The following is an 18,044-nucleotide window of genomic DNA, read 5'->3' on the forward strand; positions in this document are numbered from 1 at the left end:
AGGAGAGCATGAACTGAAGCAGGTTGTCTGATGAAATAGTAAACAGAGAAATGCAGGATTCAGGGGATTTTCACTCTACTCTAATCATGACCTGGGGAGATGGTGGCCTGATAGTGTCTGACTTTCAGAACTCAGTGGACCAATACTCTGATGCTGGCATAACAAGGACCACAAGGCTCTGCATCAAGATCTGTGATGTGCGATCATCCAGCTTTGAGACTGGACGATCCACCAGTGTGATTCCAGCACTGTTACTTGCTCACTGTTCATCCTGCGAACACCCTTCAAGTGACACATGTACTGTTAGGTGTTCGGTTGGCGTCTGAGCTCTCACAACAAGTGCTAGACTCAGATAAGATTCACATCAGGTCCCTAAACCTGTAAGGTGGTGTGGAAGTTCAGATGTGTGGCTTGGTTTCCATTGCTTTGGTGAATGACAAGACATCTTTTGTTTCTAATACAAATGTGCCCAAAAGATAAAAATGGGATCAAAGCTAATTCTTCATTAAAAAGCAAAGAAATAACAGGAAATGGGAATAATATGAAAATTCCAATTTAGAAACCTTCCTTCCCACGTGTCCACAAGATAATTTTGATTTTGATTTTATTTACATTATTTCTAATTATATGTAAGAGAGTATGTGTGTGCAACATGGCTCTATACACACGTGAGAGCCCAAGAAAGACAGAGGTATCAGATCCCTGAAGCTGTAGTTACACACAGCAATAGGGTCCATGTGGCTGGTGAGATCTAAACTTGAATCCCCTAGAAGAGCAGAAAGTGCTCTTGGCAACGGAGCATTCTCTCGAGCCCCTATTTTTGGTTTTCTAAAATCCTTTAGGTTCAAACATGTTACTGAAAATTTATATATGAATTATTAATTAGTAAAAAATAATTTATAGCAGCAAAAGAGCAATAAAACATAGACTTTATAGTAGCCCTTAAAATTTCAGAAATGTATTAAGTAATATTATGGAGAAGATATTTACATGGAAAAAACTAGGTATATTCATACAAATGGCACAGATAAAGATGCCAACAAGACAGCAGAAGGATAAAAAATGAAAAATAATATCTGAAAGAAACTAGATTAAATCACTATCACATGTCTAGAAAGAAAAATATTAAAGATAGCTTAATAAGAAGAAACAAGTCAGAATAAAAGATACTAAATGTATTCAACTAAAGAATTAAAATGGATCCAAACTACAGAATATAATCACCACCATTGAAAAACACTTATAATTTGAGTTGACGGAACAGTAACTTAATTTTTGATACATTGGAAACTCTATTGTCACAAATGTCATTGCGAGGATGTCATTCACTTTGGTGTTAAATGTCCCCCATCCTGTTCCACCCAACATTACTGGATCAATGTCATCATCTGCTTCCATGCTTTTGTGCCGACAGGTTAGGGCCATGTCGCATCTTACCCGGGTTGCTGTCTTGTAGAACACTGGAGATATGGACTCACCTTACATGAAGACTCCAGCTGCAGACCAGGGCAGGGCACCAGCCCAGACTGGTGGGAACTGGAGGACCTCTGCTCTGCACCTTTGTGCTTGTGTGTCTCTGAGGCCACTGACAGTGTAGGCTCAGCTCTGACAAGCGGCAAGTCATCACCACGGTTAAGAATAATCCTTGCTCTTTCTCCTGTTTCATGCCTTTCCAAAGTGCCTAGAAAACAAAATTCAAGATGCAAAACAAAGGTAAGTAAAATATCTACCAGAGTAGAATAAAGAGACCTCAAAGGATGTTTTCGTAGAAGGACCTTGGATCTTTAAGCTGTCATTCCTGCCTTCTTACAACAGAAAGAGCCAGTCTGGGAACTTTGTCTAGATAGTTTAAACTTTGTCATCAATTATAAAACAGTGGACTTGAAAGTGTACCCCACCCCAAGAGTCTTTTTATCCACTGGAACCAACATTCCAAGGGTCTCCATGACTAAAACCCATCTTACTATCCCGTAGGAAAATAAGCAACAAGGAACAATTATGGAATATTTTTGTGCCGTCTCCTAGTGTCCCAGCTCACAAACAACAGAGACTCTGGAGCGCTCGTCTGGGATTCCCAGGTTTGCAGTGTTACAGCTGCTAATGTATAACTTACTTAAACAATTAGGGTTGTTAAAGACACTGAAGCTTAGGGTGCATCTGCCCTCACTCAGAGCGCCCCAGCTTTTGCTGTTGTTTTTATTGCTGGAGTTTGTTACCGTCAGAGCCTTTCTTTTTTTATTTCTTATGTTATTAGAACTGGAATTAATCTCCTCTGCCCTCTGACATCCTTCCAGCTGCAGGAGTGGTGCTGACAACTCTAATTTAAAGATAAAAAGAACAAAAGTATAGGGCTGGAAAGATGGCTCATCAGTTAAGAGCACTGGCTGCTCTTGTAGAAAGAACACTGTCTGGGTTCTGTGCCATATGGTGGCTCAAAAATACCTGTAACTCCAGCTCCAGGGGATACAATGTCTTCTTCTGACATCTGTGGGCACTGCACTCATGTGGAATACATTCATATATGGACACACATACACAGATACATGTAAATAATAAAAATAATCTTTAAATAAAAGAGCAAGTATAAAATTGGTTTACTAGAGTTGACCTGAGGTGTTGCCCTATGCTTACCAAATAAGTAAGAGTTCAGATCCATACTACTCAGGTAAATGCCTGGTAGGCAAGGTAGTGTACCTGTAATTCCAGCATGCAGGAAACAACACAGGGAGTTCTCTGCCTAGTTTAGCCCAAGTGGTGAGCTCTGGGTAAAGTGAGAGACTCTAGCTCAATAAATAAAGAATAGAACAAAAAGAGAAGACACGAGACATGATCTTTTGACCTCCAAATGTATGCACATGAAAGTGTGCCTATACCAAGAAAATACACATATGCAAATAATACACACAGATTCATTATAATGCACACACACATACACACATACATAATGATCAGAAGACTGGAGAGTTTAGTAGCGAGGTTCTGCCCAGCTATAAAAGCCTCAGTTTAGAACCCAGCACCCCAAAGTCCCTATAACCATAGCACTATGAGAGGCAGAGACAGAAGGATCAGTGGTTGGCTGCCAACCAGCCTAGGCAAAACCCATGAGCTCCAGGTTCATGGGGAGACCCTGCCTCAAAACAACAAACGTGCAGAGGAATAGAGGAAGACCCCTAACACTATCTTTGGTTTCTAAACCCATGCACAGGTAGACATATACTACACACATGTATGCACACTACACTCATATACACACACATGCACATAAAAAAGGAAGCATCAGAAAACAATTGACAAATAGTCAACTGGTTTTGCAAATGCAATATCATGCATTCATTGAGTAAATTAATCTTGATGTGTGCTTTCTATCCTCTGAGTTCATTTGTATTATTAATCTTGTATTATGTATAATGCATACCCAACTGAATAAAAATAATAAGAAATTGAATAATTAATATCACATTACAGATTTAATTTCATATTATTTCTTTCCCACCAATGAGGAAAAGTTGTAGCATGTGTTAAAGATAATTAATTCTCACTGATAATATTTTAAAAAGATCAAATACATTGTCTATCATGGGGAAGTGTTAGTAAAAATCATAGATCGCTCTTTCTCCTGATAAGGAGCTAGGTATGCAAACTGTATCACAATTATTCAGCCTATCTCAGGCTTCTCCTCCCTCCCCTGCTAACTCCATCACCATTAGCTGGTATTCAGTACTTTAAACTGGTACTGGCCATCATTCTGTTACACTAACAGGCAGAATTTTAGTCCCAGGAACTCTTGACAATGTTTTCCCATTGTAATCATTTTACATTTGTAAGAAAACATCCTGAATATCAACTTCTAGATATAACTTTCCAACCTCTCTTCTTCCACGACTATTCAGATACTGTCAACAAAGGATGCCGGCAGCAACATCAAGAAAACCTTTTCCCTCAAGAATGACAGTAAGAAAAGTTTATCAGATCAATGACTTCAGCTCATCTTCCCGGAAAATGACTGCATTCCAGAATTTATAACCATAGGATTCGTTGTCTTTCTGAGAAACCTCTCTTTAAACTTGATATCAACCTGGATAGTCTGCTCGTGAGTCTTTTGTGGCTACACGATGTGCTATTTGAAAAATATTTTTAAAAAATTTTGAGTCTCTCTAGGTTCTCTGGATCTAACTCTGTACTCCTGGGCTCGGCCTCTCAAGTGGTTGAGAAAACAGGTGTGTGCTACCCTGCTTGGCTTTTGATAATCCTCGAGAAATAATTTATTGGGCTGTCTATTTTTCACATTCATGTATTTCATCCGAAAATAAGTACAGCCATCTCTTGAATTGTCCAGACATAACCACAGCTTACCCACACTCAAGTGTATGGCTGTCATCTCCTGCTTTTGCACACACAGGTACCTAATCTGTTTCATCTACTGTACCATCCAATGTGACCTGTTTGCAACATATACTAAGCAAGAATGGTTCAACTTCAAAGTCTCATGGCATTGCAGGAGCAAGAGACATTGAAGACTAATTTACTGTAGTATGTAAAATACCAATATTCTATTCTAACCCTAAGTAAATATCTCCCAACCAAATAAAACACTTGGTATTTGGTTTTGCTGATAATAACTCTTTACATAGGGGCTAATTCTTTATTGTAAAATTTCTTATCAAATTATTATTATTCTTCCTCCTGATTAATAAGCCCCTTTAAATCACTTCCCAGCAGAAACAATGGAATTTACAACACTCAAGCACATTTTTTATATTGTTGCAGGTATCTAGATAAAAGAGAATAACCACAAGGAAGACTATAGGTGTGTTCTTGTGCGAATTCATCCCCTGGGAAGTGTAAACAAATCTACCCGCTGCATCCTCCCCAGTGACAAGCCAAAGTATCATTCCTCCAAAGTTCCCCTTGGATCACCAATGAGTTTATTGGGCCTATAGACAGAGCATACTGAGGGTTATGGGGAAGGAGCTAAGCATGGATGACTTTGGCAGATGCACTTGAAGATCTGCACTCAGCATGGAGGTTGGCTTCCCCGCGGCCCACAGTCCTCCTCAGTTAACTTTCCCAGGCCTCTACACTCTAGTGCCTAACCTAGACTCAAGGACGGAAGCAATTAGAGCTGAGTTGTGTACAATTGCCTGCGAAGTATGGATAGAAGTTCAGTTGCTAGTCCAACAGCCCCACCTCCCGAGCCCCTCCTTCTGTGAAGGGATGGGAACAGCAGCCCACAACCCTGATCATGTTAGATGCTCTCAGGAAGACAAAGCCAACCTCAGGAAGACGGGCACTGCTTCCCAGGGAGGACGATGATCTACAACCGCTGCAACATCCCTAAGTGCTGCCTTTGCTTCCTAATAGCAGAAACTCAAGGTTACAAATCACTTCATCCAATCCCAACTTCAAAAGAACTTCTGCTTTTCCACGTAAACCCAATGATAACCCAAACTGGTTTCCATTCCATTCCACGAAGAGCATAAAGGATACCCTCTTCCCTGATTCGTTCCGGACACAACAGGAAATGCGTAGAGATGCACTTGATTAAACCCATACTATCTGCTACCATCTCTTCTTTGCAAGTAGGTGTGTGAAAAATACCATGAAATCTATATGGTGTAAAGAATTGAGGCTAACCTGGGCTACATAGTGAGTTACAGAGCAGCCTTAAATACAGAGATAAACTTTGTGCCATAAAATAACTCAAAAGCTCTTCATATAAATGCTTTTAAGATATTTTCCAGTAAATATCATGCATTATTACTTTATATTTTATCATTACAAGTTTTTGACATAATTTTGTTTCAACTTAAACTGTTCTCTGTAACTCATGGCATTAATAGGTATTAGGTTTTGGATTTTCAAATTAAGGATGTTCAAATGACACAGAAATGTGAAAGACTTTTGCTCCTCAGAATTTGGGGTACAATATCCTCAGTCTGTGGTATACAAGAGAAAAACCATGAGAAAAGAGCACTTAGGACAATTATCGCCTAGAAAGGGCAAGATATTTTGTAAGGGATCCAGTACTGTATTTTCTTCCAAGAAGTCAGAAAGCCTTGTCTCTCCAGTTATAGACAATCTAACTCATAGCACAGTCTGTTTGGGTTTTTTTTTTAAGTACAGATATATATATATATATATATATATATATATATATATATATATATATATCTTAGTATAGACTTGAACTCACTATGTGTCCAAGGATGGCTTTGAACTCCTGGTCCTTGTGCATCTAATTCTCAAATGCTATGACTATAGGCTTGCAGTGTACCACTACGTGGGGTTAGGGAGGGAATGAATCCAGGGCTCTTTATAAACTAAGCAAGAATTCTTAGCAACATATCCGCAGTCCTGTGGCTTGCTTTTTAAATCCTCCTCAGACATCAGAGTAGGCTCCAGCATAAATGACAGACTGGGTATTAATTACTCTTTAATGGCTTGTATGTCAGCAACAACCCGGGTTATAAGGGATTTTCTACTTGGGATTGACTCCAGCCCCTTGAACTACAGGTTCCATTCTCAGCATAGTCCCACCCACCCCCAGATTTTTCCTTTTCCTCTTCCATCTGATTTCCATTTAAATACACCTTTGCCTTGCAGACTTTAGCTTTAGGTATGGCTTGCAGTTCCTGACGCTCTGCTAGGTCTTCCGAAAGCAGCTTTCTCTCCCCACCTTCCCTCGTTTTCAATGGTAGCATCCTCAGGGCACTTACATTTCTAACTGGTACATTACAGCCCAGATTGGTACATCATCACCAGATTGCAGGCCCTGGCTGGGAAGTATGAGCGACATACTCAGAGTGTGGAGCATAGACTAAAAGGAATGCTCACTGAATGGATAAAGTTTACTCTTTCCATGCAGGCAGAGCGAGAGCACATTAGTGATGGCTGGCTCTCCTGTCCAGGCATTAACACCCACTGTGCTCACTATCAATCTATACCCAGGCCTTAGGGGAGGCAGCGACTCTATGAGGTGGTTTCCAGACCTCAAGCCAGATGCCTGGCAGAGCTCACAGATATGCTGCCAGGTTACTCCCAGCACCCCCAAGACTCAGGAATTGGAAACCAGAAGTCAGTCTCCAAACACCTGAATTCTTGTTAACTTGACCTGTGGATTAGCCAATCCAGTTTTTCCATTGGCCAAAGAGCTGGATATATTAGTCCAAGGGGATAAAATAAGAAACTTGCTGAGAGGCAAGGATGGGGGAAAAGAGAAGAAAAGAGAAGAGAGCGAAGAGAAGAGGGAGGGAAGGACAAGGGAGAGAGAGAAAGAGAGAGAGAGAGAAAGAGAGAAGCAGAGAAGGTTGGTGGAGAATAGTAAGGCTCTCAACTTTCTAGTTATTTCTCACCCCATCCTAAGGACCAGTGCCCCTGATACGAGGCCTGAGGGGCACACCCTTCTGAGAGGCACACCCTTCTGAGAGGCACACCCTTCTGAGAGGCACACCCTTCCGCATTTATGGCAAATCCCTCCTTCTGAGAACACCACCTCTGAGTAACTGTTGCTCTCTACCTAATGGGTTCTGGCATAAGGAGGTTCAGAGATACGTCTATGATGGTTGAGGTCAGCCATTTGCATACACAGCCTGGGAATTTCCAAGTAGAGACTGGGACAGACAGACAGAAACTTAAACAGTCATGAAATGGGCTGGAGTTAAATTCCAGGGACAGACTCCACCTAAGGGAACGAGGAGTGGTTTTAAAGCCAGTACAGGCCTCGGAGTCTTTCTGCATATAAAGGGAGGATTATATTTTATACCTTGCATATAAAAGGATGATTGCCACCTGGACTTCCCTGAAGTGGTGTGTTGCTAAACTATAAACACAAACAAAGAGACAGGGGCTGTCAGTACTGATAGGGAACCTACTGTACTTCTTTCTGCTGTCTTCATTTTTGAGTAGGAAAAATGATCTCCATGTTGTGTATTGGAGAGTTGATTTGGAATGTCAGGCTTTCTTCCAGCAAGACAGACAGGCCACAGAAAGGGCGGTACTTCGATCCCAGGCACAAGAGCAGGGTACCAGTGTAGTACTCCTGTCTACAGACAGAATGGGTAGGCGCTGCCGTGCCTGACACCAGAAGTCTCTTCCCAAGAGCTGGAAGTTCTCACCATTCGGCTTCCCTGGGAATTTCTACCAAATTTAAAACATCCGGTCTTCTAGTTAATATATTCTGAAATACCACTGACATTTGCTTTCTAGTCTCATAACCTACTCTCAACAAATATAGTGCATCAAATTATCCACCTATATAAATAAATTTGAGACAGTAATGGCTTCCTGAGAAAAAGGCTAAAGAAAGAAAATTGTTACAGGAACACAAATTCTCAGAGCCACCAGAAGCTCAGACTTGTAAGCCACCACGCTTCATAAAACAGAAGATGCATTCAGTTAAATATCGTACTCATAGCATTGTCAAAACATAAAACATGATCTGAATGTACTAAAAAGAAACCTGGTGTTATGATTACTAACAGGCATATGTTTGCATGAACAGGACTTGACATTAAGAACATGAAAGATTGCGTAATAGAGCGAGGACTCGTCTCCACCAGTCGGATCTCCTCGGTTGAATCTGAAGAGCTGTGGGGCGGTGCTTAGGAACAGTTATATTTCAAAGTGACCGTACTGAAAATAGAGTAGGTTTAAAAAGTAGTTTCACGATCCGAGCTGGTAGCCTCACCCATACAATCAGATTTCAGTCAAATAGACCGGCTGCCAGAAGTAATCAAATTCCTCTGCATGGAGGAAGCTGCCCATTGGCTGTGCTGTGAGATTTCTCACTTATCCGCAGTTGCACGTGAAACTCAGAGACTTGCTCGAAAGGGTGCATGGCTCTTCCTAATAAAAACATTTCACAGTGACTGCGTCTTACCCTGGAAAATAGGGAACTGATGTGAGCTTGACCAAGGGGAAGCCCTGGAGGCATGGGATTTAGATTTAGCTAACTAGAAAGAAATGGAAGCTTGGGGAAGAAGAATGGCTCTGAAAATATTAAACCAGGTATAGAGGCACTTTCTTCATTGCTAACTATCGCAGGATGGGATAAATCCATCTGTAAAATAGATCTTCAGTGGCTTGAGTCATTTCATGCTATGCAAAGGCTTGAGTATGTTAACAAAGTCAGGACTGGCTTCCCACCAACCTTCTTTACCTCTAGGGTATAGAATACATTTTTAAAAAGTCTCTGACCTCTGTGACCTGAAGCTCAGCTTGGCCCCAGCCTCCAGCACCTTCACAGAAATCCCGGTGTTTACCAGAGGGATACACTCAACCCCCACATCTAATTCTGACCTCCAGAAAAATGCAACGAGGGGCTTAGAAGGGGTGAAAGAATGAAAGGGCTGAGATAAATAGAGATTTCAAGTTGCCGACATGTGTCCAAAATATAAATAAAATACTAACTTTAAGGAAATTTCAAACCCAGATTTTTCCCATTATTTTCCTATTAAATGATCCCTCTTCTTAAACATGTGTTAGCAACATTACCTAGGACTAAATTTAATGTTCAGCTTCATTCTGGAATTAAGGGAACTAATTCATGAAGATGTGCATGGAAAAGATAGGTTTTGCTTTACTGTCTGAAAGGTATGCTTAAATTGACAATCACCTATCACATACATAGCATGAAGATCATCCCATTTCCAGCTAACAGAGAATGTCGCTCACTCTGTATGCCTTGCATTCTGATACCAGGTATATTTATTTTTTTAATTTTAAAATAACCATCTTAGATTTTATCCCTCGTGCATCTTATTGAAGGCTAGCTGACTTATTGGCTGCAATGGCCCTGAAGACATTCCAGTCTATCATTTATTTGCCTCTGGCATCGGTTCAGGTAATTAGGTCATTATCTTGCTGAGTTGATCTAGAGTTTTTCCTGGAAAGATGAAGCATATTGGAAAAGGCAGAATTGAAGTGTGCTCTCCCGGATAAGGTGCTGAGTGGAGGGCAAATTCTATGGAGGGGCCTGGTGTTTCTGTTTTGTCTCATTTGTATTCGGAGGGGGAGGATATAATAGAGAGGAAAGAAGGGTTTTGACTGCAATCAGTACTTTGCTGTGGGCAAATGATGAGAGAATGCAGGGTCAGTGGAATGTGGAGTTTGTTTGGAAGGATCGAGGCCCAGGATACTGTCACTAGAATCTACCTATTAAAGTCAACACTATATCCATACCCAGGTATGCAAAAAAAAAATGTTCTTTAAACTTTTCTCCCTTTAATTCCATAGATTCTCTTACTCCTGGAGTCTTCACAGACTCTTAGGCTTGAGCTCCAAGAAAATATGCAGAATTCTATAAATAATCCCCAGTGCCCCTCAATCTTATCCAGTCTTGTCCCATGGGATTGTGATGTCATAGCAGTCCAATGGTCAGTAAATTTCGAATTCTTTGACCTCAGAGGGAGACCATTCGATTAGGCCAGTTCTCATTAGCTGACCTTTACTTTTTATTTTTGTATGTGTTTATGTGTACAAGCATGTATGTGTTTATGTGTGTCAGCATATGTGTGTTTACAGACAGAATCCAGAGGTAGATTCAAGTCTCTTCCTCATTTGCTTCTCCACCTTCCCATTAGAGACAGGGTCTCTCATTGAAGCTGGAGTTTGCTGATCTGGCTAGAGTGGCTGGACATTTGAACCCTGGATCTCCTCCTGTCCCTGCTTTTGCATTGCTGGCATGCAGGTGCATAGCACCATGTCTGGCTTTTTAAATGTACTGGAAATCTAAGCTCACTTTCCTGGCTGCATATCTCCCCAGCCCATAATTGAACTGCTAATTGAGCCCTTGGACAGCGGCTGTTGCAAGCAGGGAGGTCATGCCTTTATTTTAGCCCTGTGAGATCCAAAGCCTTAAAGCTAGTGGCATTCACCTTCATTTCTACACTGCAGGACCCCGTATGAGGTACTAAGCTAAAAATTTTAAGCTACGAAGTTTGAAGTTATTTGCAGTGGGAAAGCAATACAGTCCAGGCTCCTGATGGCATACCTACCTGGACTCGAATCTATGATTCTTTTTTCCACTAATTTTCTTATGGAAACAAATTATTAAATGCACATCAAGATATAAAAAACATGCTTCTCAGTTACATTTTTAAAATTTCAGAAAGTAATTCCATCTCCTGCCTTACACTCTTATTACAACAAGCCACAGAGACATTCAGTAAAAAAACTACAGATTAGAAATCATGTGCCCAACTAACATGTTCATTTTAAACACTCTCTTTCTGGAGGAACTGTATGTAAGACATAACATATAGCTTTTGTGTGCTTTTTGTTCTTTTGCTCTTCAGTTCTCATTATCACTAAATCTACCATTATCTACCATTTGTTTGAAGAGAAGTCTCCTGTGGCCCAGGCTGGCTTCAAGCTTATTATGCAGCTGAGGATGACCTTGAACTTGGGAGATTTCTGCCTCCATCTCTCAAGTGCTGGGACTAGTGGCATGCATCCCCAGACCCCATTTGTGTGGTGCTAAGGATGGAACCCAGGGCTTCGTGCATGCTATGCAACCCCTCTATCAACCAGTTATGGTGTGGGAGAATTGTCTGTATTCTGTCGATTATGCTTTAAATAAACGCTGATTGGCTGGCAGTCAGGCAAGAAGTATAGGTGGGAAAACCAGACAGGAAGTAGAGGTGGAGCAATGAGAATAGGAGTATTCTGGGAAGAAGGAAGCTCTTTCCGCAGTCCTGCCCAGACACCAAAGAAGCAGGATGTGACCTGCCCCGTTGAAAAAGGTACTGAGCCATGTGGCTAACATAGATAAGAATAATGGATTAATAAAAGTTATAAGAGCTAATACCAAGCCTGAGCTAATGGGCCAATCAGTTTATAACTTATATAGATCTCCGTGTGATTTTCTTTGGGGTCTTACTGGCTGTGGGAACTGGGCAGGACAGAAACCCCAACATGCAGGCCCTCATGTTACACAGCTATATTCTCAGACCTGAGTGTTATTTAATTCTTAAATCAATCCAGGAAAGAAACCGAAGGATAGAAAAGATGAGTGGCAGGGTATTTGTACGATCCTGTAGCAGAGGCGGCATGCCAAGGGGGCGGGGATACTTGGTGCTGAGTTTAAAGGATGTGGTGAACGGATGGTAATAGAGAAAAGGGGTTAGAAAGAAAGCCTTGTCTGTGAGGTAATCAGTTGGCAAATCCCCCAATAACTGAAGAACCCCAATCCATCAATTTTTAAACATTTACAATACTCCTGAAATTATTTAATTTCCTTTTTCACTGGTAGTGTACAAGTTTCTTTTCAAATGATTCAAGTTTACCACTGAACATGGTTGATAAAAGAGGAAGAAAGAAATACTAAATACTTTAGCCTCATATAGCTCCCTATATGGCTGATAGGCTCTGAACTGGATAAAACCAATGATATTTTCTTGTTATTTGACCAGAAGAGTATTACATACTGTCCATCTTACTGTAACAGAGTGATGGCATCTGCCTAGGGGATCCCCAAGTTCCTTCTATGGCACAAACAACCAAACATGGGGGGGGGGGGTGCAGAAGACCCAAGCTATGGAGAAAGGGAAAGCAATAGCTTTACCCTTCTGGAAGGAAGGAGCCTCAGGCTGGGAGGTTGGGAAGTTGGCATGGGTATTTAGAGGTTCCACTGGGTCCCTCCCCTTCCCTCATGGGCCCTGTGCCTTCCCATGAATCCTCCCACGAATGGTTCTCTTTGGGAACAAGAAGCTGGTGTTTCAGGGACCCGCTTTCACTGGTCTACCTATGTCTCTCTAACTTCCTTTTATTTCCATCACTTGTGTTTTCACAGTCATAACCTCTGCTGTTGAATTTAGTTCATTACATTTGCCCAGGTAGTACCTTACCAAACCATCTCCCCACCCATGATTCTTAGCAGCTTAGGTCTGTTAGTGCACCTGGGATTTCACACTGCCAGTTGCGGAAGTAGGTCTAAAGGCTTCTAAGAATGACTGACATATCAGAACTGGGTCTTTGCAAAGAATGGGGGAAATGGGTGGGACGATCTATACCCAGACCTTATTGACAAGGCAAAGATTAATAACCAATATTATTTTCGACATGGAACGTCAAACCCAACAACAATCCCTCAGCCCAGTCCTCTGCTCACCAAGACAAGGACTTGACCTCTGTCCTAATTTTCACTTGGTTCATTCCAGAAACATCAAAGACCTCTCCCATCTAATCTTAACACATGTGAATGGTAGATACTGGATATTATCGACACACCCAGACTAATGAAGTTAAGTCCAGTGTCTTTTATCTTGTGGCTCCACCCCCACCGTGTGCGTGCCCTCAGTCCCAGTCATTACAACCCACTGAGTCTTGCTTTCCAAGTCATTTTTGTGGCAGCTGGCTGCTGGGAAGGTAAGGGTAACGGAAAGGAGGAAGCCTGGGGAGGGTAGATGGCTCCTCTGGGCTTCTTTCCACTCTGCACTGCAGCCTGGAGTCCTCCTAAGGTACCAAGTGACCATGTAACATATGTGTATAAGCAGCTTCACTAGGATGGAGCTACAGAGCAGCTGCCTGAGATTCTGCAGCATGAGCCCCCTGCACATTAGATGTGGGTACGTGACAACACACCCAGCCAGCTCTCTATCTCCAAGTGCAGCCCGACCACAGGAACTGCTGAGAGTGATTTCAGCTTGAACAATTTCTACAAAGCAAAATCCAGGAAGGCAGCAACTGCTGAATGGATGCACCAAGGGTTGGGGGAGGGGGTAGAGAGAAGGGGGCATTAGCTGGTGAAAAGCAGACGGCGTTTGTTTTCATAATTAGAATGACATCGTATTGATTTTCACGTTTGTTTCTGAGCACACAAAATGTCCTAAAGATGTCTTGCAAACATCACAGTAATATGTCCAATGTATTATGCCAGGAGAGCCAAAAGACAGGGTTAAATAATAGCTCAATTAAATTTCATATGTGCAAATAAACTCTTCCTCACACACATACCCCCAGACAAGCACATGCACACATATACACTGACATATTCACACACAGAGAAAGTGGTAGAACAAAACTTAAACCTGCATGATTTAACTTTCCACACTCATGTTCTTACCCACTCTGGGCTCTGTCTCTTACCTAAGAGATTAAATTTTGTTTGATAAACATTCAGTTGCTAAATCTCAAAGTTCATGTTCCCAGCTGTGTACCTACCCATACACTCATGATCACACACACAACTCCAAATTACAGTGTTGTTGGGATAACGAGGGCTGAGGAGGAGAAAGTGAAGATTCAAAACCAGGTTTCACAACAAAAAACAGACATTGGATAATAACCCCAGTAATCATTATGATAAAGGAAAACAATCTTAGACAAGGTGGCATAAGAAAAACCTTGCCCTGCACTCAAACGCATCCTCGTTTTCCTTTCTAAAAGCAATCATCTCAAGGGGGTTCCATCTGCAATCTGCCACAACAAAACCAAGCAGCTTTGGGAAAATGGCACGTAGAGACACCTCTCCTGGCAGGATGCTGTGCACTCTGAGCCCGCCTCTACCACGTGTGCAGTGGACATTAAACAATAGCCCTGCTGACAAGGCATTCCATGTGCTATAACTTTACCACTTTAGCTAGACAATGGTGACCTTGGGAAGAAACTGAGCCAATTATCCTCAGAGTAGTACCTTTGGCCGTGGGGCTTTTCTCAATGTTTTCCTTTTACGTTATACCAGTATTAACCATTGTGCTCCATGGGGGACTAAAATTTATGTACTGAAAATTTGTTTTCCCAGAGCCAACTTGTATGCTACTTTGTCATGGTAAAGTTTGAATTTAGCCACAGATTCTACGCCATTGGAGCGAATATGACCATTGATCTAGTAAACTGTAGGCCCCATGTATTCCTCATGGTTTTTACTCTACACACGTCCAAGACAAAGCATTGGATGTATTTGGAAAATATGGCCTATTCGTTTTTAGTTGGCAAAATTCATCTCTCGTATATTTTTCCTTTTTCTTCTTCTCATGTATGTGTGTGTGTGTGTGGTATGTGTCTTCCTGTGTGTATGCACCTTTGCCTGTGTGTGGATGTCTGTATATGCAGTTAAGATTGATGTTCAGGACATTTCTCTATGATTCTTCCACTTTATTCTTTGAGACAGAGTCTGCCAATCAAATCCAGAACTCACCAATGAGGCTAGCCATCTTTCTGCAGATGGGAGAGGGGTGGGGTGGAGAGAGTGACGACCTGTCTCTGGCTTGAACTGCAAGACAGCTGTCGTGCTTACTGAACAGTTACATGTAACATAGATTTAAACTCTAGTTTCCTTGCTGTGAGTCTTTAACCATTGTTAAGAGCTTTAAACACTGAACTACCTCCCAGCCTAGAATTTTTCTTAATTCTTTTTTTAAAAACTAAATCTTACTATTTCCACCAAAACTATAAAACCAAACTCCCTAATTAGACAGCAACATTGAAGACCCCAAGAACTTTCTAACGAGTACAAATAAATCCATTGTGGAAAGAAATTATGAGGCTGGAGATTAATACCGATGGCAGAACAATTTCAGCATTGTTTCTTTCCTGGACTTGGGAATCTGCTTGAACCCTGTTACACTGCAGTTTCTCCTGCCTTCCTATCGGCTGTCGCTTCTGCTGTCTGGTGTGCCTGTCAGTAACCACCTTTTGCGTATGCGTTGCTGTTTCTAATCTGTCGTGTGAGAAATCAGATGACCAGAGCTGTTAGGACTGTGTGTAAATTAAAAGCCACATTCTGAGAGATAGCCAGAGACCCTCCTTCCCAAGAGTACCGAGCAATCTTCCAGAAGCTGTTCTCTCTCTCTCTTCCCAGCATTCTTATCTAACTCCTGCCTGATGGTTGCAACACGCTGGCTTCCATCTGCAGGAACTGTAGCGTGTAATATGCAATGAAGGACAAACCAGAGATCAGGAAGAGTCCTGTGTCCCCATACAGGGGTGACACCCAGACAGTTGACTTAGACACACAGAGACTGTCTCACCTCTGTTTCCTCACGAGTGAGTTGATAGTGGCAATCCCAAACCTCCACAGCCAGTAAGGTGGATTGAACTAAGAATGAGCTGCGCTGAAGCAAATATTTCAGTGTGTATGGGTGATGTATTTGTTCATGTGCATATTTGCAGGCGCATGTACATGCATGTGTGGGTGCCTGTGGCTTGGTGGTCTGAGGCTGATTTTAGGTGTCTTCTGCAATTTCTCTCCATACGTATGGCAAGGTACGTACCTGGAGTAGAGGACAAACTTGCAGTCTGTGCTTGTCTTCCACTGTATGACCATGTGGTTGAAATTAAGTCATCAGACTTGGCCACTAGTTTGTCTGTTTGTTTGTTTGCTACTGAGCCACCTCAATGCCTGATCATCTTAGTTTTGGAGGCAGAGTCTCACTGAACACGGAGTGTGTTCATTTGACGAGGCTGGCTGCCCAACAAGCCCCAGGGATTCTCCTGTCTCCACGTCCCTAGACAGGGGTTCCAATCGTATGCCATGCCCTGATATTTCTTCCACGGGCTCCGGAAATAGAAGCCCAGGCCCTCGTGCGTGTGCAGCGGGCACTTTACTGGATGAACTCTCCCCCCAACAGCAACATTATGTCTCAGGTATACTAGCCACAGCGACCTGCTGCCTGGTTCTGTTTTACTGAACAAAGTTTTATTGAAACACAGCCTTGCCCATACTGTATGTATTGCATACAGATTCTCTGGAGTGACAAGGGCAATGTCAGAATCACAGGAGAAGCCATAAGGCCCCAAAGCTGAATATTTTTACAATTCAGCCCTGTGTTGAAAAACTACTGAACCATCCCATCAAGAAATGCTTTATCTCTCAGCAAACGAGATTTCATTTGTTCCCCCACCAAAAAAAAAAAAAATAATTAAGAGGCTCACTGTGGACTATGTTCTAATAGCAGCATGGGTTGGGCAGAAAACATTCAGGAATAAAAATAAGCAATATATTAACAACACATAAGAAATTCAAAGTAGAGGTTTCTTTCTGCCCTGTGAATCTGTTACTGTAAACATGGAAGCCCTCAGAAATATGCCAAAATTAATGTCTAAAAGGAATAATTAGCTCAGACCTGAAAATGATTTCTGGTGCGCACGTAGGGGAAGAGTGGGTAATGCATTAGTCCTATTGTGTCAGCCAGGCAGCAGTGAGACTCAGAGTCCTCAGTGCCAAACACGCTGTGGGAGCACAAATATTAATCAAAATGACATCTCCAATTTTTCCCCTTCCTAATCAGGCCTAAACATCACGGGACATCCAGTAGATCAATACGTAAAACTGGAAGCTCTCAGCACTCGAGGCTGTAGCTCTGCCCTCAGTCAGGACAAGAGCCTTCGGTGTTAACCAACAATCCCCTATTCTGGTCATCCAGGAGGTGAGCATGTCCACCTATGACCCCAAAGCATCACCCAGCCATGCCACCTGTCACAGAAGGAAAGACCGCATACAGTTTCAGCATGAAATCGGCACAGGAGTGTGGCTCTAAGATATGTCTTTTCTTTCCAGGCCCCTTGCCTTGATTTCCTCCCCATTGATACTTGCTATCCCCCCCCCCCCCTCCTCTGGGCTTTGGAGGTGTGCCGGTGCTGGGAAGTGTCTGACTCACTTCAGTCAATTGATTCCTCCTTTGTGTTTCCAGGAGGCTGAATACTGGAACAAAGAACACATCCAGTCACGTGATTCGAACCCAGTGGAGTGAATTGCACAACCACAGGCGAGGGGACAAAGGCCCAGAAAAACTCCTGGAGTCGAAAAGGCATTGTCCTCCCTCCCTCTCAGGAGGTATCAGCTTCTGGACCCTGTGGGTTGTGTGGAGTAGAAAGCTCAGGGCTGCTTACAGCCAGGCATCAGAGAGGCAAGGACACTCAGTGCTGGGAGCTCCATCCTCCCGCCACTGAACATGTGATATTACACTCACCCACCCATTCATTCGTTCACTTAATTGTGTGCCAGGCACATCAGCGAGCAGGCATATTCTCTTTCTTAGGCTCCTCTTAAACAGTTTTGGTCTTAAACAGTGTTTCCTGCCCCCTAACATGAAACAACACATGGG

General features: G+C 42.3%; 1 protein-coding gene across 1 annotated transcript in view; it reads right to left on the bottom strand.

Moving 5' to 3' along the window:
- Window positions 1-18,044, bottom strand: part of Wdr72 (WD repeat domain 72) — a 172,333-nt gene that overhangs the window by 107,596 nt on the left and 46,693 nt on the right. The window contains exon 14 of the mRNA XM_041679848.1: window positions 1,479-1,681. Coding sequence (XP_041535782.1) covers window positions 1,479-1,681 — 203 coding nt within the window. The remainder of the gene's footprint in view (window positions 1-1,478; window positions 1,682-18,044) is intronic.

This window comes from Microtus oregoni, unplaced genomic scaffold (genome assembly GCF_018167655.1).
Source record: "Microtus oregoni isolate MIOR12 unplaced genomic scaffold, Mior012 000032F_ref0000030, whole genome shotgun sequence".
Lineage (NCBI taxonomy): Eukaryota > Metazoa > Chordata > Mammalia > Rodentia > Cricetidae > Microtus > Microtus oregoni.